Source organism: Peromyscus californicus, unplaced genomic scaffold, assembly GCF_007827085.1.
Source record: "Peromyscus californicus insignis strain IS unplaced genomic scaffold, ASM782708v3 Scaffold_6__1_contigs__length_162567912, whole genome shotgun sequence".
Taxonomy (NCBI): Eukaryota; Metazoa; Chordata; class Mammalia; order Rodentia; family Cricetidae; genus Peromyscus; species Peromyscus californicus.
Window position 1 is genome coordinate 128,155,554 of NW_026294584.1, and position 27,816 is coordinate 128,183,369.

Here is a 27,816-nt window from a genome sequence, read left to right on the forward strand (position 1 = left end):
CTGCCAAGGGTCCCGACTCCGAGACCTTCACTGCAATCAGGCACCATTACTCTGAAGGTGGTCTCTGCCTGAACAGAGATAATAGTGTTTTCACATCATGCTTCTAGTCTATCTTCAGGTGTCCTCAGAAACCAAGGCCCCACTTTGTAGATAAGGAAACAGGTGCCACAGTCCAAAATAGCTTGCTCCAAATCTCCCATCCTGTGAGCCAGAGGGAGAGATTTCTGCCTGTGCTAGCAGGAATCACTCTACACTATCTCAAGATCTTAGTCCCATTGGTGACTTTGCAGATGTTGGATAGCTACAGGTAACTCAGTACTGAAAGTGCTCAGGAATTCCATCAGACAGTGCCTGTGACTTTGGGTGGCTCCTGAAGTGACCCTTTCTCTTGTCTCCTAATGTAGAGACAGTGGGAGCTGTATCACTACCTGCCATGCAGATGCTGAGTGAACAGTAGTTGATCCTCTACTTGCTGTTCCTCCTGTTTAACCTGTGTGTGCTGGGCATCAGTGCTGACACCCAGTCATACTTTGATAAAAGCAGGCCCAGGACAAGTGAGGTCTGTCAGTAGTCACTTAAGAGTGGTGGTCATGGTTGGACGTGGAGGGGTGGAGGATATGCTCGCAGGAGAGGGGATCGGGGAAAGCTGCAGGAACAGCTGGCCCGGAGCCCGGCATGCTGCCTCACACTTGTAATTCTAGCACTTGGAAATTGGAAACAGGACTTCTGTGAGTTCTAGGCCATCCTTGAACTACAGAAAGATACTTTCTCAAATGAAATAAAAAGGTGTGTGTGAGAAAGAGCTGAGCTTTCTGGATGGCCAAAGGAGTATTTGCTGAGGTTTGGCAGGAATTGTTTCTCAGTGCTGGAATTGAACCCAGGGTCTTCAGCGCAATGTGCAAACCTATCACCAGGCTACATCAATAGCCCCCCCGAGGGGTCTTTTGAAAAGAACTGGTAAGTGTTAAAGGAGGGGTGGGGGCAGCTTGACTAGCTACCATCCCTTTATGACACTACCTCTGTGACCTCCTGCTTTATTGGATTAGTTGGACCCTGTGGTACATGGCACTCTCCTAGCTTTGCAGTGACTATTAAAGGTCTTGGTGAAGCTTACTCATCAGGAGGAAATGGAAGCTGGTCACTCCACCCTCAAAGAACACCCTTTTTCCGGTGAGCCAGTCAAAACTTTGCTATATTGTAGTTATCTCCCAAGGTCCAAAGTCCCTAAAACCAGATTTGCAGGCTGAGAACAGACCAGATTGCTTCCAAGTAGTCAGTCCTCCCTCTTTTCTTGGAAGCCCAGTTCCCAGCCATTTGCGGGGTCGGGGGGGGGGGGGGGGGGGATCTCTGGTTGGGTTTGGCTGGACAGGTAGCTGGGAGACCTTCCTTACAAAGGCAGACTTCCTGGTGACTGACAGCTGGATTGAGTAGACACTGCTGGAGTTGGCCTCTATGATTCCATTTGGTGCTTCTAACCCCAACAGGATGCCCAAGTGTCTGGGCAGGTAGCACAGTTGCTGGACTGCTTTGTCTAGTAGCAGCATGCTTGAAGTCTTGAATTCCATCTGGCACCAGGTGTGGCAGTCCAGATGTTGAAAGTCAGCCTGGAGTACACGAGACCCTGTCTCAAAAAAAGATGTTGGAACCAGACCTCTCTGTACTAGGATTGGCTATGCTGTGTGATTTTGAGACAAGTTATGTACTGTTTTAGACTCTGACTTATTTTCTCTAAAGACTTCTGAAGATAGTGCCTTGCTCACTTACAGATTTGGCCAGAATATGAAGTACTCTGTGTCTTTCCATTTCTTCAGTTGATAAAAATGATTTTACTTTTTCATGTTTGTAGAAGAGGCAGTGTGTGCTCTGAACCTCACGGTGTCACCCCACACGTAGCCCAAAGATCTGTCATCTCCACCCAGGCCCCACTGGATGACCCAGTCTCACCAGCTGCCTTTAATCCCCCTATAGAAATGTTCTCAGCCTCCTCTCCAGGGCAGTTGCTGAGACTTCCACTGCTAGAAGGTGATTTCATCTCTTCCTTTGGTGGTTCCTGACTCCTTTGTATGTACACCATTAGTTCAACCAGTCACCTGAGTGCACACCCCTAACTGCCTTACCATCAGGAAGCCTTCCCAGTTTCAGCTCACTGCTTTTTCCCTGCAATACCTTTTTGTTTCTTCTGCTAACTTTTGGATTTCCACACACTAAGCTCCATAAGATCGGGGACCACTTGGCAGCCCTTATCCCAGAGCCTTAGTGTGTGGGCCAAGGCACAAAAAATAAGGAACTCTAAAGGTCGCCGCAGTGTTTGGTTCTTCCATCCTCAGTACCTGGCTCAGCAAGGGCGTATGGCAAGTGAGGCCCAGAGCCAAAAACACCATGAAAAGTCCTAACTCCACTTTCCTAGGGCGGCTTTCCAGCCGTCTTGAGTCTGATTGTGCCTGGGTAACGGTCTCCTAGGAGACGGGAACAGAGGGCGGAGCCCCAGAGGGCGCCTGGGTAGAGCCGCACACTGGGGTGCCGGGAGTGATCCTGGCGAAAGGCGCATGCAGGCCCTCAGCGCGGCTCTTTTCCTGAACGCGGGGCAGCTTGGGCCTGCAGCCGCCTGTTACGACCAGGAAGGCGGCTCGGAGTGCAGCTGGCACGGGAGGCCGCAGCCACCCGAGCTCTGCACCAATTCCCCTTCCCGGTGGCCCTGGGCACGCAGCAGCTCCGAGTTCCGCCCGCCAAGGAGGCTACAATGGCCTGGGCCCGCCTCCGCCAGGCCCGAGGTGGCGCACTGCGGCGGCAGCCATGGGGATTGCAGTCCATTGCCTGTGCGCCACCTAAGCAGCGCCCACGAGTTCGTGCCGGGTGCCCAGGGCACTGCGAATCCCTACCCCGTCTGCTCCCTGCTCCCCACGACCCTGGATGAGCACCTGCCTGATGTCCCGCCCCCGCCTGATGGTGAGGCGCAGCGCGGGCAGCCAGCCCTGACATCCTGACGACTGCAGGGAGAGGTTGCGAGGGTGGAAGGAATGGGGAGTCTGGAGAGCACCGGATACAGGGTAGGGGCAAGGGATTGCGGGCACCGGGAGTCAGAGAAGTCCTGGGGCCAAACCCTCAGCTTTCTGTGTTCCTGCTCCGCATCTCTCTGCAGATTCCCTTGTCCTCTGGCGAGGATTCTCCAAGGGACCTCACTCCATGGGCCGACTCAGAAACGCCAAAATCCACGTAGAGAGAGCCGTCAAGGTCGGAGGGGATGGGGGGGGGGGGGGGCGGTGGCTACGCTTACTGGTTTCTCATATCCTTAAAAAATAAATCCATAAATGTCAAAGAAAGACTTAATACACGCACACACACACAGACACACACATGCTTGCGCATCTGTAAGTGTCCCTCACCTCTGTCCTCAGCCCCTCTTTAGGCCCAGAGTCTTGACTGAATTGTCTCTACCTAGGGATACGTTCTTCAGCTCTCTCAGCCCTGATTCCCAGCACTTTTATCCCATTCCCATTAGAAATTACTCTCATCTAGGGCTCTGGTATCCAGTAAGGAGCAACGTCCTGCAGCCCCTAACTGCCTTCCTCCTGCTGGGGCACTGTGTCTCACAAACGGGTCCCACACTCCATCCTGGGCTGAATGGCTGGCTCACACTCCTAGTTTCCCTTGCTTACTCCCTGGCCTCTGCCTCTGAAGATTCCCCAGATGTTTGTGATTCCTTGGGTCCCTCTCCACGCACCTCTTCTCTTGAGCTTGGGAGTCCAGGATCACACCGTGTTCTGCACCCCCTTTTCCTGTCTCCAGCCCCCACCCTGGAGATCCAGCCCTCTGTTGGATGTCTCCACCCAAAGAGCTCACCAGCACCTCACACTTGCATTCCAAACCTTACCCCTGTTCCATCTCTAAACCCGTCGTCCTCCCCGGTATCCAGTTTTCCCCATCACTTGTTTTAGAAACCAGAAATCCATTCTTCCAGTTCCATCCATCCATCAGCAAACTCATCCACACCTCCAAAATGAGTCTCAAGCTAGCACCTCCCTCCCAGTTTCCACATTACGACCCTCCTTCTAACTATCACAGTTGTTCAGACCATGGCACCCTCCTAAGGATCTGCCTCTGTGCCCTTCCCCCCAACCCCATTCATTCTCCATGCATTTGCATGCAAACTTATAGAGCCTCCCTTACTTCCTTCCTTACCCTCTTGACTCATTCCTCTCCTTATAAAATACAAATCTAAATGTTAGGGTCCATGGGGCCCTCCACAGTCCAGTCACACTCCGTTATTCTTTTTTTGTTTTGTTTTGTTTTGTTTTGTTTGTTTGGTTTTGGTTTTTCGAGACAGGGTTTCTCTGTGTAGCTTTGTGCCTTTCCTGGAACTCACTTGGTAGCCCAGGCTGGCCTCAAACTCACAGAGATCCGCCTGTCTCTGCCTCCCGAGTGCTGGGATTAAAGGCGTGCGCCACCACCGCCCGGCACACTCCGTTATTCTTGGGAGCTCTCGTTTGTCGTTTGTCAGACTTCTCTCCCTGGCCTCTCAGTTCCTTCTGACTTCTAGCTAGCCTCCAGGCCTTTGCATTTGCTACTCCATCCTGCTTGAACTGCCACTTGTTCAGCTCTGCATTTGTGGCTCCTTCCCAGTTTGCCCAGTTTGAGACTGGGAATATCAGTGTTAGAATGTGTACAAGGCCCTGGGCTTAATTCCCAGCACCAAACAGAAAGGAAGAAGTCTTTGCTCGGTCACTTAACTACCATGTAATTTTGGAGAAACTGTTTAGCCCCTGTGTGCCTTTAATATGTAATTAAAATGCAAATTGTTCTTAGTGGTGCATGTAAGAGCTTACCACATAATAGGTATTCAGTAACTGTTAGCTATTCATGTTTATTTTTCTTCTTGTTTATAAGCTGCCTCCTACTGGGATATAAAAATTCCCTGAAGGCAGAGATCCTGTCTGGTTCACCATTGCCTCCTATATGTCTGATGCTGAAGGAAGTCCCTGCCTCTCACCTTACAGCAGAAGAAGATCTTCATGATTCATGGCCGCTACCCAGTGATCCGGTGTCTATTGCGCCAGAGGGGATGGGTAGAAAAAAAGATGGTCCCTCCCCCAGGCACCACCCTGCCACCACCCCCGAAGGATCTAGACAGTTTGGTGATGGGTGATAGTGATGCCACAGAGGATGGTGAGTAGGTCTCTCCTTGTACACAAGCTGTCCTTCCTGAGACCTTTTCCATTGCTTCCCACTGGTCCAGGGTTGAGACCTTAAAGGGCTGTGGGGCATAGACACAGTTCCATGGAGTCATCCTTCACATCCACAGAGGACGAAGAGGAGAATGAGGAGTTTCGGGAGTCACAGCTGTTGGACTTTGATGGGTTTCTGGAACTTGATGACCTGGATGGGGTACACGCTTTGATGGTGAGGACTCTGGGGGTCAGTACATAACGGGGGCAGGGGGGGGGCTGGCAGGAGGCGTCTGTTCAGAGAAAGACCATCCAACTGGATGTCCTTCCTTCTCTGAACCCCAGCTTCCAGTCTGGAAAATCAGATTGCTTCTCTAAAGATTGACTAGGTCTGCAGAATGGTGAGGGACTCTGTAGGGCTGCTAGGGTGACCACATCCTCTACTCATGGTGGTTTTGATGGCTCTCCCTACTGCATACAGACTACTTTGCTCATCTCCTTCCTTTGCCCTTGGTAAATGAAGGCTGTAAGAAATGGCTTTAAAAGTCAAGAGACAAGCAAAGGTGATGTGTCCTTCAAGTGAGGACCTGAGTTCAAGCCCCAGAGCCCAGGTGTGTCAGCTGAACAGTGGTGGGGCATGCCTTTCATCCCAGCACTCGAGAGGCAGAGGCAGGAGGATCTCTGTGAGTTCGAGACCAGCCTGGTCTACAGAGGGTGTTCCAGGACAGTCAGGGCTACACAGAGAAACTCTGTTTCAAAAAAAATAGGCCAGGCATGGTGGTGGTGGAAAGCTGGTAATCTCCGTGCTGGGGAGGGAGGCAGAGACTGGTGGGGTCCCTAGGGCTTGCTGGCCAACTAGCATAGTGTACCGTACAAGCTCCAGTCCAGTGAGAGACACTTTGGCAAAAACAAGATGGAGGACTGCAAAATGGCTCAGCGGTTAAGAGTACTGGCTGCTCTTACATAGATTTGATTCCCAGCACCCACATGACAGCTCACAACAGTCTGTAACTCAAGTTCCAAGAAATCTGACACCACCTCCTGGCCTCCCTGGGTGCTGCATGAATTTGGTATACTTGCAGACATACTTGCAGGCAAAACACCCATATACAGGAAATAAAAAAAAAAAAAAATACATTCTTAGCCGGGCGGTGGTGGCGCACGCCTTTAATCCCAGCACTCGGGAGGCGAGACAGGCGGATCTCTGTGAGTTCGAGGCCAGCCTGGACTACCAAGTGAGTTCCAGGAAAGGCGCAAAGCTACACAGAGAGACCCTGTCTCAAAAAACAAAAAACAAAAAACAAAAAACAAAAAACAAAAAAAAAAATACATTCTTAAAAAACAAAAAAGCAAGATGGGTGGCTCCTGGTAGGACCCAAGATTGTCCTCTGGCTTACACACACACACACACACACACACACACACACACACACACACACACACACATACACATACACATATTCCTACACACAAAAATACGCACACCAAAACTTGAGAGGCTGGCGTGCTGGTATGAAGGGCATGTGTGATGAGGAGAAGGCACAAGTTCAGAGCTTGACCCCACCCAGACTAAGTGAACTATATGAAACTACCATTTCTTTTTCTCTCTGTGTGTGATTTGTATGTATGTGGATGTAGTGATATTTGCTCTGACCATGACCTTGGGCTGTAGGGCCCAAAGGAGTGGGTGCTTTCTGCCGTTGTATATGACCTCTTATAAGGAGTTGAAGAAGGGCCACATGCCTCCTTCTTCCTCTTTCTTTTTATTTTTATCCTGGTGTGTGACTGGACACCAGACAGCCTGGGGATTGAACCAGGGTCCTCTGGAACATCAGTCAGTGCTCTTAACCACTGATCCATCTCTCTCCTCTACCTCGCTGGCAGGAGCAGGGAGAAGAGGCATGTGATCCTCCTCCAACTTTATAAGAGGTGGTGTACAAAAAAAAAAAAAAGAAGCACCGCCTCCTTTGGGCCCTATAGCCCAAGGTCATGGACAGAGCAAATACCACTGCATGTGGGTGTGGGCCTGCACATGCCACAGGCACAAGTGAAGGTCATGGACAACTTTCTGAAGTTGATTCTCTCATTCCATCACGTGGTCTGGGGATCGGCTCAGGTATTAGGTCTTGGCCACAGGTACCATTATGTGTCATCTGGCTGACTTCAGTGATTTTCTGTTTCTATAATAAAATGCCCTGACAAAAAGCAACTTAGCCTAGAAAATTTAGCTTCTAGTTCCAGGTTATAGTCAGTCATAGCAGAGAAGTCCAGGGAAAGACCTTCAGACAGCGGTCACATCACATCCATAGCCAGGAGACCTTCAGACAGCGGTCACGTCACATCCATAGTCAGGAGCAGAGAACTGAATTCGTGCTTGGCTCTCTACTCAGCTCTCCTCTGCCCATATACTGCCCAGGACCCAAGCTCAAGGAACAGTCGTACCCATCTTGATCTGGGTCTTCCCACATCAATTAGTGTAATCAAGACAGTGCCCCACAGACCAGCCTGATCTAAACAATCCCTCTTTAAGAGTCTCTTCCTGGCCAGGTGGTAGAGGCCCACACCTTTAATCCCAGCACTCAGGAGTTAGAGGCAGGTGGATCTCTGTGAGTTCAAGGCCAGCCTGGTCTACAGAGTGACAAACCAGGGCTACATAGAGAAGAAAGAAAACAAAAGAGGAGAAGAAGAAGAAGAAGAAGAAGAAGAAGAAGAAGAAGAAGAAGAAGAAGAAGAAGAAGAAGAAGAAGAAGAAGAAGAAGAAGAAGAAGAAGAAGAAAACAGAGTTCCACTATAAAGCTGAGGTCTGGCTGACCTTGAACTCAAGTTCTCCTTCCTCAGCCTCCTGAGTGCTAGAGTTGCAGGCAAGCACTATATTCCAGGTGGTGGTGGCTCACTCCTTTAATCCCAGCACTGGGGAGGCAGAGGCAAGTGGATCTCCATGAGTTCAAGGCCAGCCTGGTCTACAAAGAGAGTTCCCAGACAGCCAGAGCTACACACAGAAACCCTGTCTCAGAAAAGCAAAAAACCAAACCAGCAGCAGCCAGGCAAGCACCAGCACACCCCTTTTGAACCTTGTTCTGTTTCTCCTGTGTCGGTTCATTCGTCTTCACTCAAGCCCTCTAAGGGGGGGGGGGGGGTTAAGGGTGTGGCTCGTGCATTCCACAGATGAGACTCAGAGTGACAGATCCCCACAAACAAGGCCACAGAGACAGCAGCTCACCAGAAGAACAATGTGACATTGTCAGCATGAAGCCTTTGCTCGTTCTTTCTTACTCTTTTCCTCTCCAAGACAGGGTTTCTCTGTGTAGCCCTGGATGTCCTGGAGCTCACCCTGTAGACCAGGCTGGCTTTCAACTCAGAGATCTGCCTGCCTCTGCCTTTCGAGTTCTGGGTCTGTGCCACCATGCCTGACCTGAAGCAACCTTTCCCAATACACAGAGGTGGCAGTTTCAAGCTGGGTAGGGTCGTGCACATCTGTAATCTAGCACTTGGGAGGCTGAACAGGAAGACCATGAGTTAGAAGGTAGCCTGGGCTACCTAGTGAGTTTGAGGCTTCCATGGGCTGCATAGCAGGAGCCTGTCTCTAAAAATAGAGTAGAACCTGCTACAGTGTTGTTAGCTAATAACCACCCTGTGTCCCAGAGTTGTAGGGAGAATGGAAAGGTTGGGTTCATAGAGAGCCTCTGTCCATGCTTTGTGCTCGTTGATTGGAGTCACTGTCGTTCCCCTGGGACAATCACTGATGGTCACAGAGCAAGGTGTGGCATCATGGTGTACAGCTTAGTTACTGCCTTGGGACAGGAGGTCCAAGTAGAGGCTGGAAATCTGGCCTGCTGTCTGCTCACTCAGCATACCCCTAGGGCAAATGTCTTCTCATGCCTTTATTCAGAGATGGGGGAGTCCAGACGATACCTTGAACACCTCCTCTCCTCTCTATGCAGCAGGGCAGGGAGAAGCTGTCCCCACTGGCCTCCCCGTCTCCATCACTCCTCTCCTTTACTCTAGTCCCGCATGGTTCGGAATGAGACCCCCTACCTCATCTGGACCACTCGGCGAGATGTGCTGGATTGTCGCTTCCTCTCCAAGGATCAGATGATAAACCACTATGCCCATGCAGGCTCCTTTACTACAAAGGTAGGCATCCCAGGGGATCCAACCCCACCCTTTGGGCTGGCGGCCCTGCTTCCTGCTGTATTTGCCAGTCAAGAGAAGATGCTGCAGAGAACACAAGATAAGATGTTCTTGGGTTCACATCTAGTCCCCAAACTGTACCTGACCTATGTTGATAAGACGATTGTGGGCTGAATTCCATAAAGCCTGAAAACAGAAAAACACCCAGTCAATGACTGTGAGCAAAAGGGGCCCTGGCCTGAGCAGAGCATGTCTGATCCTGGGTTTCTTAGTAAATGACTCCACCTCTCCAAGGCTCCACTTCCTCATCTTTAGATGAGAATACCGACATGTCTGTTGTCTAAGACTGTGTAAAGGATAAAGGGTTTACCAGCATCTGTTATGCCCGTGGTTCTCAACCTGTGGAGTGTGAGCCCTCTGGGGTCACATATCAGACATCCTGCATATTAGATATTTATATTTTGATTCATAACAGTAGCAAAACTACAGTTATGAAGTAGCAACAAAATAACTTTATGGTTGGGGGTCACCACAATCTGAGGAATTGTATTAAAGGGTTGCAGCATTAGGAGGGTTGAGAACCACTGTACTATGTCATCATTCACACTATAGTGTGAACCCTGAAGGCTTCCTGGGTAGAATAGGCTTTTATGGGTGGGAAAGGGTGGGGCCTTCTCAGCTGGGCAAACCTGGAGATGGAAATCAAGTTAGGCCTTGTAAGTGGGTTGGAAGTTCCAGGCAGGGTCTTCCTGGGTGTCTGAACGTATGCTGCATGTGGAGGAGCCCCTAGACACTCTCTGGGTCCTACCCAGCCCCTTCAGCAGCTATCTCCATAGGTGGGCCTGTGTCTCAACCTCCGGAATCTGCCTTGGTTTGACGAGGCTGATGCTGACTCCTTCTTCCCACGATGCTATCGCCTGGGAGCAGAGGATGACAAGAAAGCCTTCATAGGTAAGGGGACTCCAATCCCATGCCTGGCCCCTCGTGCTGCCACAGTGGAAAACAACAGGCCCTCCCCTCTTGCCCTCCTCAGTAGACTTTCTCTGTAACCCGGCCCTTTCTGCCCACTAATGCATCTTCCATCCCTGAGCCTCATGGCTTGGACAACCCTGGCACAGAGAAGCCTAGGGAGCCAGGCTTTTACTCTAGAGCAGGTTCTAGAGGTTGGTGGGTTGGTTCCATTTGGAATCCAGATAAATTGCAGGCTGGACCAGGTTCCATAAAAGGCTGTGGGTCTCTAGGGCAGAGTAGGTTCCAGCTCTGATATGGGTTCTGAATTCAGAATTTGGGTCCAGAGCAGATGGCAGCTTTTAAATTATGTTCTAAACCTGAGATAGAATGTAGGTCACACTGTGATTCAGGTTAGAGTAAGTATCAAAATGGACAAGGAGGGCCAGGGTGGGGGGGTCACACCTAAAATCCCCACACTGGGGAAGCCGAGGCAGGATTGCCACAAATTTGAGACCACCCTTGTATACATAGCGAGTTCCAAGCCAGTCAGCTTGAAACTGCAAGACCCTGTCTCAAAAAAGAAAACGAAAAGAAAGAAAGAGTGGCAACAGGCCCAGAGCGCTCTCAGGAGACAGCCTGTGCCAAGCTGGTTATACCGTGGGTATGACATTCTGTAGCTGGGGTCGAAGCCAGGTGCCAGAGGGAGACAGGCAAATGAGGTTCTGGATCCAAAATGGGGCAAGCCATGGTGAGGTTCCAGAACCAGGAGAGGCCTGGAGCCTGGGGGCTGAGCAGGGTATCCCTGCCTGGGAGCAGAGGACTTCTGGCTGACAGCTGCCCGCAACGTTCTCAAGCTGGTGGTGAAGTCGGAAGCGAAGCCATACTCCACCTCCATCCAGGCAAGAGAGGAAGAGGTCTTAGGTGAGTGCCGTGGTCACCTCCACTCTCGCTGTCATGTGCCCAGTTGTCCACTCATTTGTTCATCCACGTGTTTAAGTCATATGACCAGAGTGCAGCCTTACCACCAACCTGGCCATCTTCCTGCCTGTGAAGATAGTTCACTCCCGTTCACCCAGCCATCCACCTGTCTTCCCAGCCACCGTCCGTTCATTCTCTCCATCACCCTCCCGCCTGGCCACCTCCTGCCGATCACTGTGGTCACTACCACTACCATCCTTTCCATTTTACATCCATCTGTCTACCCCCTTCCTTCCTGTCCTTGCACAGTCCATCTTTCTGTCTTCCCATCCACCTGTCTGTCCTCTGCCTCCCAGCTGTCATCCTGCACTCTACCCTGCATCTACCCCACACCTGTCTACCTGTCAATTTGTTAATTGTCCAGCCCTTGAATAGGCTTGATTGACCACTTTAGAGAGGCAGGCTGAGACCAGATGGCCCATCCCTGCCTGTGATAAACCACTTCAAGTTCTCTGAGAAGACGCAGAGGAACACAGCTATGTACAGATGTTCCCAAGAAACCCTGTGCCTGCACATAAGGAACATCTGGGAAGGGAGGAGACATAGAAACCCTTTGCATGCTGGTCCAACATACTGCTTTCCCTTCCCCTCTGCAATACTGGGGCTCCATGGCCAAGGGACTCTGGGAAGGGGTGGGCAGCTTTACTGGAAGAAGAAAATTCCCTGGCCCTTCCAGAGGAACCCCTACATATACAACTTCAATTGCTGTCACTTGGTACCTTGACCTAGGTGGATCAGGTACCCAAAAGACTGTTGTGTGCCAGGATCTGGGCACAGGAGACCCTGTGTGGCCAGAGACCCTGCACCTAAACTTCTGTGTGCTGAGCTCAAGTATGGGTCAAAGTTGCAGGTGGGCAGTTGAGGGCTTGGTTGTATGTCAGAGTTTTTAAATAGGCAAAGGGCTGAGCCAGGGTCATGAGTGTGCATCAGGTCCTCTCGGGCAGAGGTTGGCATATCACTTCCATATGAATGCTTCCATTTGCACGAGTACATTAGGACTTTTCAGCTTAAGGGCTGTTGATGTCCGTCAGGATTCTGAGAGAAGGGATGCTTCAGGTATCCCATGGGATGTATAGGAAGCTAAGTCAGATCTGGCTTCATGTGTATCTGGGTTCACCTAGGCAAGGCTACCAGGTACACTGTAGGGCTAAGTTGTGTCAAGGGGCCCAGGGAAAGAGAGCTGCTGGTAGATGCTGGGGTAGGCATGCTCTAGAGACCTTTGGGATGTTTAGGCTGGAGCCTTAGTTGAGTAAGAGGTGCCCAGGGACAAAATGCTAGGGTTGCAAGTGAATTTAGAGCAGTTTCAGGTGAGTGAGTGGCACGTCTCAGGGTGGCTGGGGATCAAGTTCACTCTGGGCCTCAGGTGTCTTTAGGATGAGGCCTCAGGTAAGTGATAGGTTTCAGGTCAGCAAAGGACGATGGCATATGTAACATTACCTGCTTCGACATGGGCTATTTACAGGTCCCTTCCATCCCCACAGAAAACCCACTGCCCAAGAAACAGGAAAAAAAGGCAGTGATGGTGTCCCCAGAGTTTGTGGATGAGGCTCTGAGTGCCTGTGAGGAGCACCTTAGCAGCATGGCCCACAAGGACATCGACAAGGACCCGGATGCCCCACTGTACTTGAGCCCTGATGGTTGGTCCTTCTTCCTGCACCGCTACTACCAAGTAGTCCAGTAAGTGCCCTGTAGGCAGAGCTGTGGGCATAGGCACAGGGGTTACGGTCAGACCTTCTCCATCTAGCACAGCCCAAGCCCCCCACTTCCTTTTATCCTGGATGCTCCTGCTCAGGAACCCTCAGAGGCTCCCACTAGCTCCATGAGAGAGTCTAATCCACTTTTCCCACCTTAGCATAGCATGTGCCCAAGGTGGTGGCTTGGGTTGTCAGGAGACTTAAATTCCAGTTTTTTCTTCCCATCTCCTAAGCTCTGTTACCCTGGGAACATCACTGAGCTTCCTAAACAATTTTCTCTTAAATGCAAAATTGATTTAAAAAATAGCATCCACCTTGGAGAATGGTATGTGACAGGCTAATTTGTATTGTGGAGTCAGCACAGGCTTGAGGTGTTCACTCAGAACAGTAATCTAAGGCTTTTAGATTTCATCCTAGAGGCCATTTGTCGCTGTGTGACACAGGATGCCTATTCCCATGGGAAGGAAGTAGACGTCCCAGAAAGGGGCTTTGTGATCTGTCACATTTGGAACTATTGGGTTAAACATAGTGAATTTAACAGGTTTCCTTGATGTAGAACTCAGAACCTTTTAGTGTGAGCAAGAGAGTTGGGGAGGGAGAGAGCAGGGGTGGTTGTTGTTTTAGAAAATATTAGTGCGCTGTCACCTGGCAGAAAGGTCACGAGACACGACAAAAGTCCAGACTTTTTGCTTATTATAAAAAAAGTGGGTGAGCAGAAATAGGGGCGTCATTTCTCCCGGAAAAACTGCTTCCAGCTGACTTGGTGGGCGTCGGTTGACTCTTGGTGGGGGTAGGGAAGGGGGCTTCTGAGGTAGCCAGTTGTCCTGGGGTTGTCTGCTGCTTTTGGGTGCTGTCCAGGTGGATCCAAGCTGGTTCCAGAGCTCGCTGACCTGTCCAGGTGGATTCTCTGGAGCTCAGAAAAAATTTGACCATATTAAGAAACAGCCGGGGGCTGGAGAGATGGCTCAGAGGTTAAGAGCACTGGCTGTTCTTCCAGAGGTCCTGAGTTCAATTCCCAGCACCCACATGGTGGCTCCCAACCATCAATAATGAGATCTGGTGCCATTTTCTGGCCCGCAGGCAGAACATTGTATACATAATTAATAAATAAATAAATATTAAAAAAAAAGGAAGCAGCTATGAGAAAATTAAAGTCTTGGGCTAGTGACCATGACATGACGTTGTACTCTGCTGATATTGGTTAGTGTTAGTGAGAGAGAGAGAGAGAGAGAGAGAGAGAGAGAGAGAGAGAGAGATTGGAACATGGTTTTTTTGTTTTGTTTTTTTGTTTGTTTGTTTTGTTTTGTTTTTTGAGCTGAGGATCAAACCCAGGGCCTTGTGCTTGCTAGGCAAGTGCTCTACCATTGAGCTAAATCCCCAACCCCAGTTTTTTGTTGTTGTTTTGTTTTTCGAGACAGGGTTTCCCTGTGTAGCTTTGCACCTTTCCTAGAACTCACTTGGTAGCCCAGGCTGACCTCGAACTCACAGAGATCCACCTGGTTCTGCCTCCCAAATGCTGAGATTAAAGGCATGTGCCACCACTGCCCGACTGGAACATGTTTTTAATTTTTGCCTGAGATAAGACTTATCAGAGACAGATTATTTTAAGGTACCTGTTTCCTTTATTAGTTTAGCATCCAGGAGACACAGGTGATCAGTTGTTGAGAGCATTTAACAGTAATAGATGGTTATATTAAAGTCTGTTTTTGCAGAGCCCAGACACTTTTGGGTCTGGGGATGTAAATACCTTTTAACTGTTACTGTTCCTTACCACCTGAGTATATAATTGACAGTCCTTGGACTCCAGCTCTATGATGATCCTGTAACAATTAGCTGAGTAGTTAATTAGAAGAGAGAATCAGGAAGAGAAAAGCTTGTGGGGTGAGAACTCATTCTTCTGGGATTGATGACAAGGCAGTGGATCCTAATGTCCTCTGGAACTTGAGAGAGCAGGGCTCTGTCTGTGTCACTGCATGAGAAGCACTATTGACAGGTCTGGAGTGAGGCACATGGAGGGAGCAATGAAATGAAAGCTCCTACCTTAGCTGGAAAATCTTTTCCTATTAAGTAACCCTGAAAGTACAATTAAGTCCGGTGAGGTGGGTAAGGCCGCCCCCTTATATACCCCAACAATAGGGAAATGAGAAAGAGAGGTAGGACCCCCAAACTCCCTCAGGACTGAGTAAGTGGCTCAGTGTCCAACAGGAAGGAAACAGATCGCCCCATGCTGTATCCTGGGTTTCCTGTGAGCCCATGGCCAAACCTAGGAGGTCTGCTGGAGGTCTTAGTTTGATGTTCTCATGCCCCTGGGTGCCGGGGGCAGTCAGCTGACCAGTTATCTCTCTAGGTGGCACTTTGAACAAGGCTCAATTGATGGCCCAGCTGGGCATGCACTAGCCCATGTGGCCTTCTAAAACAGGGACTTGGAAGCCCTTATGCAGCATTTGGCAATTTTGTTCATGGGCTTTCTCATTTCTCCCATGGTACACCTTAAATGCCACAGCTGAAACTTCTGCCTGTGGGGTTAGGAACTTGCTCTTCAGATGCTTAAGTTTAGCCCTAATGTCAGGAGCGCTGGGAGACAAGAGATGGATTTTATTCCGTGTCTTGAATTACTTTTTTTTTTTTTTTTTTTTTGATAGTTTGCTGGTTTGAGGACAGCTTTAGGAAGACCCTCCAGAAGGCAGGTTGTAAACTGATATCTGGCTAGAGAGCCATCAGGATTATTATGATCCCAATGTGGGTCCTGATCATAAACTTATTTGCATGCATCCTAGCCTGCTTCCAGACCTGTCCATGCTTAGCTGCCCACCCAGTACCTGAGAACAGAGTGGAGAACAGATAAGATATGGTTCTTAGCTGGGGGCGGGGGGCGCAGCGGCGCAAGCCTTTAATCCCAGCACTCGGAAGGTAGAGGCAGGCAGATCTCTGTGAGTTCGAGGCCAGCCTGGTCTACAGAGAGAGATCCAGGAAAGGCGCAAAGCTACAAAGAGAAACCCTGTCTCGGAAAAAAAAAAAAAAAAAAGATACGGTTCTTTAGAGTCAGAGATTCTTAGGTTCAGGAACGCAAGTGGGCAGGAGAAAGAGGATCAGGGAGGGTTTGGAGCTTAGGTAAAAGTGTGGGGATAAGGTAACTCTTTTCATTTGCCCATTCGCTGGCAGAAGTTAGATGATTCCCATGAAATACGTGGCGAAATTTACTGGTGTCTGGGGATATTTAAGGAATTTCTCAAAGGAGGCCTGGAATCAAGAGGAGGAAGCCTCCATGTCCCATGACTACAGCCAAGAGAAAAAAAATAAAAAATTAAAATAACAAACGGGATCCCAGGCTCCCATCTCGAGCGTCCCTGAGGATAGGTAATCTGTGGACCAGCATAAATTAGCAACACAAGTTACTTGGAAAGGGGAAACTCACCAATCTGGTTAGCAAGTGTGTTGTGCAGAGCAGTCCTGGCAGCTGGGCAAATGAAAAAAGCCAGTTGTCTAGTTATTATGCCAGGCTCCACAGTGCTTACCATTTTTACAGTGATGGATGGGCTAGAACTCAGGACCTCAGGCATGCTAGGCAAGAGCTTTACTATGTGAGCTATACCCTAGCTCCAAGGCAACCTTTTCTTTTCTTTGTTTTTTGTTTGTTTGTTCTTTTGAGACAGGCTTTCTTTGTGTAACAGGCCTGGCTGTCCTGGAACTGTCTCTGTAGACCAGGCTGGCCTGAAACTCAGAGATCCGCCTGCCTCCGTCTCTGGGATTAAAGGTGTGAGCCACCACTGCCCGGCTCTTTTCTTTTAGATTGGTGTACATGAGATACACAAGTGTTGTGGAGGTCAGAGGGCAATTTTGTAGAATTAGTTTTCTCCTTTTTTTTTTTTTTTTTTTTTTGGTTTTTCGAGACAGGGTTTCTCTGTGTAGCTTTGCGCCTTTCCTGGAACTCACTTGGTAGTCCAGGCTGGCCTCGAACTCACAGAGATCCGCCTGCCTCTGCCTCCCGAGTGCTGGGATTAAAGGCGAGGGCCACCACCGCCCGGCAGTTTTCTCCTATTTTAACATGGACAAAGTGACTGTTCAGGCTCAGCTTTCTTTCCTTTTATTTTTGTTTTTTTTGTTTCTTTGTTTCAACCTCTGTCGACCAGGCTGGCCTCAAGAGGCTCGCCTGCCTCTGCTTCTCACATGCTGGGATTAAAGGAGTATACCACCACACCCAGCTTGGCTCAGCATTCTTAAACTAAGAATCCTTTTGTTTTGTTTTGTTTTTTTGAGACAGGGTTTTCACTGTGTAGCCCTCTCTGTCCTGTCCTGAACTTGCTCTGTAGACCAGGCTGGCCTTGAACTTGAGATTCACCTGCCTCTTAATCCCGAGTGCTTAGGTGAAGCAGTCGGGCTTTTGCACCCTGGCTCAGCCACTCCGCCTGGTGTGTAGCCTTGGGCAGGTCCCTTAACTCTCCCAGCTTCAATTTGCATTTCCCTAAAACTGTCCGAGTAATAATTCCCTAGAGGACTGTTGCCAGGAGTGGGGCGGGGGGTGGGGGGGGGTGGGGGGGGTGAGTCTGGCAGGGAGCCTGGCTTGGTGAGTGCCCCGTCCTTGGGATCTTAGGGAAGAAGGTGTCAGTAGGTAGAGTGTAGAATTGGGGAGGGTTGTGGTCCAGATAGGTTAGAGGTCCTTGGTGATTTGGGAATGGAGAGCAGGAAGACAAATCTAGGTGTCTCAGGGGCAGACATGACCAAAGCAGGTTGGAGCACAGTTGCGGGGCAGGAAGCTGTGTGTCCTGTTGTCCTACCCTCTCATCTGGCCTCAGGCCCCAACCTCCCCAAGTCCCACTGTCTCCACACAGTGAAGGGGCAGAACTCAGACACGTAGAGGCCCAGATCCATCGCTGTGAAGACATCCTACAGCAGCTTCAGGCCGTGGTACCCCAGATTGACATGGAGGGGGATCGAAACATCTGGATTGTGAAGCCAGGAGCCAAGTCCCGTGGCCGAGGTAGGGGAGCAACATCTTCTTCCGGTTTTAGTACCTTTATCTACCACTAGAAATGAAGGAAGTTAATAGCACAGAATGCCCCACTGCCTGGTTTGGATCTCAGCTCTGTTACTAATATGCTGTGTGACCTTGAACAAGTTGATTCACCTCTCTGAACCTGTTTTCTCCATTGTGAAATGGGGATGGTGCGAAGTCTGTCAGGTGACGGCGAAATGCAGCACACACCTGCATGGTGTGCGGTCGGTGGTCCCCCACCGATGTGGCTGCTTTGCCTCTCACTACCCATAAGACCTTTTCTGAGTCTTACCTTCACTGAATCACTTCAGTGGATCTACTGTGTACACGTGAGGGTCCAGCATCAGCCTGGCCTTTAAAGACTATAGAAGGTCTCCCGAGAAATAGACAGAAATTCTATTTTATTTTATTTTTTATTTTTTTTTTTTTTTGGTTTTTCGAGACAGGGTTTCTCTGTGTAGCTTTGCGCCTTTCCTGGAACTCACTTGGTAGCCCAGGCTGGCCTCGAACTCACAGAGATCCGCCTGGCTCTGCCTCCCGAGTGCTGGGATTAAAGACGTGCGCCACCACCGCCCGGCGACAGAAATTTTATAATGATGGTACTCTTTATTGAAAAAGAGCTACATGGCAATGTACAGGTGAGTGGTGTCACAAAGTGACCGCACTGTATCTCTGGTTCCAGGGGATCCAATCCTCTTCTGGCCTCCACAGACCCCAGGCACGCATGTGGCATATGGACATATGTAAAACATTTATACACTTAAGATAAAAGTGAACTTAAAAAAAAACAGAAAAAGGAAAGTGTATCTGTGCCCCGGGCACTAGATTATCATCCAACGTGGAAACCAAAGCAGCGTTCAAGGCAGTAAGCATGAGACCAGCCTGGACTACATGATAACCTGTCACACAATAAATAAAAGGAAGAAAGAAAAGAGAGGGAGAACGAGCTGGGCATGGTGGCACACGCCTTTAAATCCAGCACTCAGGAGGCAGAGGCAGGTGGATCTCTGTGAGTTCCAGGACAGCCTGGTCTACAGAGCTAGTTCCAATCAGAGCTACACGGTGAGACCCTGACTCAGAAAGAAAAAGAGAGAAAGAAGAAGGGAAATGAGAAAAGCAAAAAGGAAAGAAAACGCATGTGTCCTTGGACGTGAGACCTTGTAGCCAGACTTAGTTGTAACAGAGTGAGGTGGCCCAGCTTCATCCCACAGCCTCGCCAAGCTCCATGAGCCTGTGAAAGCAAAGCACAGATCAGTCATGCAACCTGGAAAGCTCTGCATAGGATCTGGGCACAGCAGCTAGCTTCACCCTGGACAAAGTGGGAGGTTTCTGTATGCCTTCAGTTTCCTAGTCTATTCATTGTTGGAGGGAAGCGGTGTATGTTCGTGGTCCACAGTATCTAAATGTGCACAAGAATGTCAGAGGACAACTTACAGGGGTCTGTTCTAAGAACTGAACTCAGGTGATCAACCTTGGTAACAAGTGCCTTTGCCCACTGCCCATCTTGCCCTTATTTAATTTTTTCTAATGTTTATTTACTATTATGTGTATGTGTTTTGCCTGCTTGTATGTATGTGCCCTGTGTGTGTTCCTGCTTCCTATGGAGGCCAGAAGAGGGTGTCTGGTCCCCTGGAACTGGAGTTCTGCCATACAAGTGCTGGGGTCCTCTGCAAGAACAGCAAATGCTCTTAATGTTAACCATCTGTCCAGCCCCCCAGCCCTCGGTTAAATTTTTACCTGTATATAGCAAAACAAAGCTTATTAAACAATTAATTAGAAAAGTACTTAAGTTCTTAGCTTTTCTACAGGAAAGATGGTTCTGACTGGGTTGGGGGCAACCTTGAGGTTCGGCTGGATTCGTGGGGATGGTGGGATACCTGTGGTCCTCTGGTACTTCTCCAAGCCTTTTGGTCCCTGACTACCTGGGTTCCCCCTCAGGTATTATGTGCATGGACCACCTGGAGGAGATGCTGAAGCTGGTGGACTGCAACCCCATGCTCATGAAGGACGGCAAGTGGATTGTGCAGAAGTACATCGAGCGGCCCCTGCTCATCTTCGGCACCAAGTTTGACCTGAGACAGTGGTTCCTGGTGACGGACTGGAACCCACTCACGGTGTGGTTCTACCGAGACAGCTACATCCGCTTCTCCACACAGCCCTTCTCCCTGAAGAACCTGGACAAGTGAGCCTTCCCTCCGCCTCCCCTGACTGCCCAGTCTAGGGGGAAGTTGGCAAGCAGAACTGTGGACTCTGCAGGCAGGGAGGCAGGCTCTTCACCACCACCCATCCTCCACCGCAGGAGCTTGCCAAGAGGGTGTCCTTGGGATACAGAAATGAGCAAAACAAGAACTCCAGCTAATCAAGGGCTTACATCCTAGCAATGAGTTTGAGTAATCACGGCTAACAGACTAGAAGGTGATATGTGTCATGAAGAAAATGTAGGTCTGGGTAATGGCAGACTAAGAGAAACTTGAGAGGGGAAAGGCAGCTTCTGTTTGCTCTTGGGATGAGAGGGAACCTTGATGAGGCCTGGGTTCAAATTCCCTCTCATCCAGGTTGTGTTCCTCTAGAGATGTGAAAAACTATTTAAGCCTCCGTTTCTGTCGGGGCACAGTGGTCCCATCTGTAATCCCAGCACTTGGGAGGCTGAGTCTGAAGGATTTTGAATTTAGAGACATCCTGGGCTATATAATAAGACCTCTCTCAAGACAAAACAAGCCAAATGTGGTAGCTTATGACTGTAATCCTAGAACTTGGGAGGCTAAGGCAGGAGCCAAAATCAAGCCAGGTACAGTAGTGGATGCCTGTGATCCCAGTGCTTGGAAGGTAGAGGCAGGACAATCAGTTCACCGTTATCCTCAGCTCCATGGCAAATTTTCATCTAGCCTGGGTGACATGAGACCATTTCAAAGAAACAGACCAGCCTCAGTCTCCACATCTGAAGACTGGAGCAGCAATACACTCTAGCTGTCTGTCATCAAGCACTCCACATATGATAAGTGCTTCTGCTGGGTGATACCACAGTCATTTCTCAAGCATAAAGAAGTGAGTTATTGCCATTTTAAAGATGAGCGGGGCAAGCAGGTTAAATGATTTGCCTGAGATCTCACAGCTAGTCATTGGTGAAGCTGGGATTTGACCACCCAGGGTCCACCCTCTCCCTGTCTTATTCCCTGCCCCACACATGAAGGGTGAACTGGTTACTGTGGCCTGTCAGCAACACCCGAGTGTTCTGAGAAAGGAATAGCCCTGGTCTTAGGTGAATGGGGGTGGGGGGTGGGGCGGCTTCTGTGCTTCTGTCCTGTTGATCTTCCAGCAGAGGCCCATCTCAGTTGAGCTCACTGGGAGGGCTGTCAGCAGGATTTCTGCCTGCAGCCCTGGACTCCAGGACTGAATTTGTCTGTCTGCTCCGCTCCAGCTCCGTGCACCTGTGTAACAATTCCATCCAGAAACACTTGGAGGCCTCCTGTCACCGGCACCCAATGCTGCCCCCGGACAACATGTGGTCCAGCCAAAGGTTTCAGGCCCACTTGCAGGAGTTGGGCGCCCCAAATGCCTGGGCTAGTGTTATTGTACCTGGCATGAAGGCTGCTGTGATCCATGCCCTGCAGACCTCCCAAGACACTGTGCAGTGCCGGAAGGCCAGCTTTGAGCTCTATGGGGCCGACTTTGTGTTTGGGGAAGACTTCCGGCCCTGGTTGATTGAGATCAATGCCAGCCCCACCATGGCACCATCCACAGCTGTCACCGCCCGCCTCTGTGCAGGTGTGCAAGCAGATACCCTGCGTGTGGTCATCGACCGGCGACTGGATCGCACCTGTGACACAGGAGCCTTTGAGCTCATCTATAAACAGGTGAGATGTTCTAGCACCTTCCACAGGCAACCCCGCAGCAAAGCCCTGGCGTCTGCTGTGAGACACAGTTCAAGGCCTGTGTTCTTGGCCTGACCCCACAGGATGTCTTAACATAGACATGTCCCTCTGGCCTGTCTCCTCATCTGTGGAGGTTACTGTCCTCTGAGAGCCATTAATGCCATGAGTTCGTATTCACGAAAATATTTTCAGAGGTTCTGGGGTCTGTTCAGTTTCCAATTGAAGCCTCTAGGTAATAGCCTCATTCCCTCGTCTGTGAAGTAAGATGGTACCTGGCTCCTCCTTTGTGTGCTGTAAGAATGAAGTAGTTTGATCTTCACACGGGGATTTGCTAGGGTGCCTAGCCGGAGGACACAGGACCGCTTTAGCTAGTACTGTCTCTGCCCAGTAAGGCTGCTGGGAGCTCCATGAGCTGCAAGGCCTATCAAGAGTCAATTAGTAGTGTCTGTTATTGTTGTTATAATAATGATTATTACTGTGTTACTCATCTTCTTCCAAAAGCAGATTGATCTTGCTTGTTTATAATAAGTATAGGATTGTCTATTATTCAGCCAAAAACAATACTTTGGGTGTTTTTTTGTTTTTGTTTTTTTGTTTTTTTTTTTAGTTTTTTGAGACAGGGCTTACTCTGTATAGCCTAGGCTAGCCTAGAACTTATGCTGTTGCCCAGGCTAGCCTGAAACTCATGGCATTCCTCCTGCTTCAAGCCTCCCAAGTGCTAAGATTATAGGTATGAGTCATCACACCCAGCTTGGAAATAAACTGTCTAACCAAGGCCCGTTTTCCCCAGTGCTGCAAACTCCAGCAGTTTATTAGAATTCTGACTGCACCACTGCCTGAAGTCACACATTAGCTCAAAGCCTCGTGGTCTAATTCTCTCTAGAAACACCCTTACGGACACACCAGGGGCATGCTTCACAGAAATCCTAGGTTTCCTCAGTCCAGTCTAGTTGACAACTTAGATTAGCCATCACAGCTGGACATGGGGCTCCCACCTCCCACCCCATAGTATTTGGAAGGCTGATCACTTTGAGTTCAAGGGAAGCTAGGGTTACATAGTGAATTCCAGGCTAGCCTGGGCTTCAGAGTGAGACCCTACTTAAAAAACAACAACCATACAAACAAACAAAACTTTAAAAGAATGTTTTTAAGGGTTTCTGAATTCTGAGAATGATTTTTAAGTAAGAGTCTTGCAGCTAAGATTCACCAAGGTCTAGGATTGCTACAGGAAGGGAAAACACTGACCACATGTTTCTTACAGCTCCTGATCATCTTAGAATAATGTGCTGGCAACAGGGTTCAGTTTTTTCTTTTTTTTTTTTTTTTTTTTTAACAAATCCACTTTTATTTATTTACTTTCATTAGTTTAAATCCGAGAAGGGCACAGCATGACACGGATTCTGTGTCCAATGGCCTTTGCAGGAAGGTTGCTTCGGAATTTGGCACGAACCATGCCACTGTTTCCATGGGCCCGGGTTACCTTTCCCCAGATCACTCTGGTTTTGTTTGGTTTGCCTCCAGGTGTCACTGTGTTGTTTTTTGCTTTATATACATAAGCACATCTCTTGCCCAAGTAGAATTCATCTCGAGCATAAACACCTTCAATTTTAAGAAGAGCTGTGTGCTCTCTCTGGCTCCGGAGATCTCGTTTATAGCCAGCAAAAATGGCCTTGCACCAAAGCCTTCCAGACATATTTGCCTTTTAGAAGTCCTGTTCCCAGCAGGCCTTCACCGGCACCAAGATGGCGGAAAGAGCAGGGTTCAGTTTTGTTAGGGCTATCATCAGTAGGTGTCAGGGATGGACTCCAGGCCTGCGTACTCAGCACGTGCAATACTACTGAGCTACACCTGCAGCTTTAAAAAAGTAAAGCAGGTGTACACATATACCTGTAATCACAGTGCTTGGGCAACAGAGGCAGGAGGATTGTCACAAGTTCACAAGCAGCCTGGTTTATATAGCAAATGTCAGTTCAGCCAGGGCTTTATAATGAGATTCTGTCACAAACAATGTAGTCTTGGGGGCTGGAGAGATGGCTCAGAGGTTAAGAGCACTGACTGCTGGTTGCTCTTCCAGAGGTCCTGAGTTCAATTCCCAGCAACCACATGGTGGCTCACAACCATCTATAATGAGATCTGGTGCCCTCTTTTGGCCTGCAGGCATGCATGCAGGCAGAACACTGTATACATAATAAATAAATACATCTTTAAAAAAAAAAAAACCAATGTAGTCTTGGAAGAGAAGAGGGGAGATGGGAAAGAGGAAGTAATTCGCAGTTTAAAAGAGAGCAAAATTTGCCGGGCGGTGGTGGCGCACGCCTTTAATCCCAGCACTTGGGAGGCAGAGCCAGGTAGATCTCTGTGAGTTCGAGGCCAGCCTGGGCTACCAAGTGAGTTCCAGGAAAGGCGCAAAGCTACACAGAGAAACCCTGTCTCAAAAAACCAAAAAAAAAAAAAAAAAAAAAGAGAGAGCAAAATTTGAACAGGCCATGACAGCACATTCCTGTAATCCCAGCATTTAGGAAGCTGAGGCAGGAGGATCAGGAGTTCAGAGTTATCCTTGGCTATATAGTGAGCTTGAGGCCAACCTGCCTGGGTTACATGAAACCTCATCTCAGAACAAACAAAACTGAATGGCTGGGCACTCTCACTTCTCAAATGTCCTTTGTCCCCGGATATCTTTTATTGCTGATCTGGTGCCTACACTGGTGGCTTGTCTCTCTGACCTCCTTTATCTAGGACAGTTCCGCTGCTTTATTCCGGGCATCCTGACCCTTGGAAGGCAGCAGGCCGGCCTGTAGTACTGTCCCACATTCTGTTTTGTCTGTCTGTCTCCTTGAGTTCTTCAGCTCAGCCTGTTCTCTGAATGTCCAGTAAACTAGAAGATAGATTAACAAGCTGATGAGGTTCAGGGATTTCTGGCACCTCATGTGACTGTCACAAGGCACAAGCAGCAGACTCTCTAATTTCTGATGCCAAATTCGACCTTGGACTGAGTGGCTGCCTCCGGAGATCTCTATTAGAAGTTCTGTTCTCCCTTTGCAGCTTGTTTCGTTTTCCTTATGTTCTTTGTTGTGTTTGAGTTTGTGTAGATGTGTAGTCACATGCCACAGCACACATGTGGAAGTCAGAGGACAATTTGTGGGAGTCACTTCTCTCCTCCTACCCCGCGGGTCCTGGAGCTTGAACTCAGCAAGGACCTGTACTCATTGGGCCATCACAACATCTCTCCCCGGGACGTGTTACTACTTTGGGTATCTGTCGGTTTTCTGTTGCTGTAACATACTACCGCAGACCGTTTGACCAAGAGAACAGGTTGGGGATGCAGAGATGGTTCAGCAGTTAAGAGCACTTGATGCTCTTGTCAAGGACACAAGTTCAGGCCCCAGCACCCACATCAGACAGCTCACAACTGCCTGTAACTTTCCCTTTCCTCAGAAAGCTACTAGGATTTAGGCTGGAGTCCACCCTGAAGCCCTTCTGTACCCTCAGAGGCCCTACCGAGGACAGCAGTTATTGTACCTCCCTCTTTTTTTCTTTTATTTTTTTATGTTCCTTGGTGTTTTGCCTGCATGTATGTCTGTGTGAGGGTGGTGGATCCCCTGGAACTGGAGTCACAGACAGTTGTGAGCTCCCATGTGGGTGCTGGGAATTGAACTTGGGTCCTCTGAAAGAACAGCCAGTGCTCTTAACTGCTGAGCCATCTCTTCAGCCCCATCCCTCTACTTGGTATTCACCCTGGGAATTACATTTCCACACAGGAAACCATGGCTCAATCTATCATCTCTGGCTGCCCATGGCACGAAACCGCTTGCATTCTAACACAGGCCAGAGGTTGCCATGGTGACCAGTGGGGTTGAGTGCTTTGTCCGCATGGCTGAGACTCTCTGCTTCCCTTGTTTCCTGATCCCTAGGGCTCTGTGACTCTAGGTCCTCTAGACCCCTGGATAATTGATGGGGCGTCCTGTTTCTCAGAGGTGCCTCCTGACCAGACACTCCAGAAACTGATTCCATCCCTCTCTGCCTTATGTCACTAGTCACTAGATGGTGTGACTGCCATCTCTAGTGTCTGAGGTGGCCTTGTTTTCTCTCCTGCCCACAGCCTGCTGTGGAGGTGCCCCAGTACGTGGGTATCCGGCTCCTGGTGGAGGGCTCTACCATCAAGAAGCCCATGGCAGTGGGTCATCGGCGGACAGGGGTCCGCTCATCACTCCCTCATCTGCCGACCCAGCAAGGCTCTGGGGAAGGCAAGGACTCAGGATCCCCTACCCACAGGTCAGCTTCTAGGAAAGATGTTGGGGCCAGGAGCCTGGGACACACTGAGAAGCCAGACTCTACTGCCACCACCTCGGTCCCCGGAAAGGGGAAGAAAGGCAAGGCAAAAAGTGCCACAGCCCTGGTCTGCCTCACCCTCCAGAAGTGGGAGCCCCCCGAAATCAGGGTGGGCCACATTTTCAACAGGTCACTGTGTCTGAAACAGCCTGAGGCCTGGGGTAATCCAATGTCCCCCCCAAACCCCAGTGCTCCCAAAGCCACTTCTGCCTCCTCTGCAAGCCCTTCCCAAGCATCTGGGCTTGCCCTCCTGCCAAAAGGCCACCAGTGATAGCGAGTATGAACACTGCTCACCAAATATCTTTAAATATACAACCAAATGATTATTCCAAAGTAGTCACCCTGCCAGGCAGTTAGACCAGAAGATGCCACGGCTTGGTCCTAGAGTGCGCGTCCCTGGACTCCAGACCTTGGCTGCTGCTCTAGCCAGCCTTTGCCCTCACACTTCTCTGGGGAAAGGTGCTACCATCGTGCCCTTCCTGATCCCTAACCAGCCCCCTTAGCCCTCACAACAGCCTAGTGAGATAGGTGCTATTGTCCCCATTTTCCAGCCGAGGTAGCAGGAAGTTTAAGGACGTTGCCCGAGGTTGCACAGCTCAGAAGGGGCAGAGCTGGGATGCAGACCCAGGTCTGTTGGTTCCCCAACCCTGTGTTCTTCCCACTGCCTCTGGAGGAGGAGCTGGGAGGGGCTCCATCTGCCCTCGCCTCCCATCCCCCACCTCTGCATATGCCCTGTGGAACAACTGGTCAGGCTGGGGCCTTCCCCAGACCCTCACGGCTTCCCTTCTCCCACAGCCCCTCCCCACTTCCCTAGTCTCCATTCCAAGGCCTGGCTGCCTTCTCCCTGCGTGCTCCGACCCCAGGGCCAGGTCCTCAGACTGCAGCATGGCCAGCTGGTGGGCTCTAAGGCTCTGTCAACCACAGGCAAGGCCTTGATGACTCTACCTACTGCCAAGGTTCTGGTGTCCTTCCCACCTCACCCTGATCTCAAGCTGGCACCCAGCATGCTGAAGCCAGGACAGGTGGGCCTCGAGCTGGGCCTCACACCCTGGCGGGTAGTGCTGAGCAGTGGGATCGGGGCTGAAGGGCACAGACAGAGGGCATCGCCCAGACAATACAGTGCCCCAGGGAAGGGCTTGTCCTGTCCAGAACCCTGTTCCAAGACAGAGGCCTGATCATCTCTCTCTCCCTCCCCTCCTTTACACCGAGGCTGCTATTCCCCGGCACCTTGGAGGCCCCCACTTTGGAAGTGCCTTGTGGCCAATGCCCTTTGGAGTTGGACCTCTTCCTAGCACCCACAGGAAAGTCAAGGCCAAAGGCAAGTTCAAGGCCAGACTCTGCGACAAACCCAGGGCTGAGGCCTACCCCGAGAAGAGGCTGAGCCTCCCCAAACCCTTGACCCTTATTTTGACATGCCGGAGACGGAGGATCATGGGGGCTAGGAGGCTAGAGAACCCCCTGCTCTGATCTCCACTGCCCCATCCTGGATCCAGCATCAAATTAAAAAAGCAAGTAAAGTTCTCTGGGTTTGGCTTGACTAATGGGAGGCAAGGCTCGTAACAAGAGCTGACCAGCAGGGCCTCCATCAGCAAGGGCCACAGTCCCCACCCAGTGACAGACATTAGCTTCCTCTGCAGGAAGACTGGGGTGCCTGGGGAAAGAGCCTTCACTATACAGATGAGGAAACTGGAAGGTCAGCCATCAGG

The 27,816-nt window shown here is 49.9% G+C and overlaps 2 protein-coding genes across 2 annotated transcripts; one reads left to right on the forward strand and one right to left on the reverse strand.

Annotated features, from left to right (window-relative positions):
* The first annotated feature begins 2,477 nt into the window (after positions 1 to 2,477).
* On the forward strand, positions 2,478 to 27,631 carry Ttll3 (tubulin tyrosine ligase like 3). The gene is given in 15 exon segments (XM_052721940.1): positions 2,478 to 2,946; positions 3,140 to 3,231; positions 4,995 to 5,163; positions 5,300 to 5,397; positions 9,168 to 9,296; positions 10,130 to 10,244; positions 11,061 to 11,165; positions 12,704 to 12,899; positions 17,746 to 17,894; positions 19,848 to 20,091; positions 21,328 to 21,763; positions 25,881 to 26,025; positions 26,906 to 27,165; positions 27,345 to 27,446; positions 27,449 to 27,631. Coding segments are annotated over 15 exon segments (2,769 nt in total). The 5' UTR covers positions 2,478 to 2,546; the 3' UTR covers positions 27,578 to 27,631.
* On the reverse strand, positions 23,119 to 23,849 carry LOC128099977 (60S ribosomal protein L35a-like). Its single transcript, XM_052721939.1, has one exon. It carries the CDS (start codon positions 23,472 to 23,474, stop codon positions 23,148 to 23,150), a length of 327 nt encoding a protein of 108 aa, XP_052577899.1. The 5' UTR covers positions 23,475 to 23,849; the 3' UTR covers positions 23,119 to 23,147.
* Positions 27,632 to 27,816: the final 185 nt, after the last annotated feature.

Bases quoted from the DNA above. Each gene is read 5' to 3' on its own strand.
- LOC128099977 (XM_052721939.1), bottom strand. From the start codon at position 23,474: ATGTCTGGAAGGCTTTGGTGCAAGGCCATTTTTGCTGGCTATAAACGA.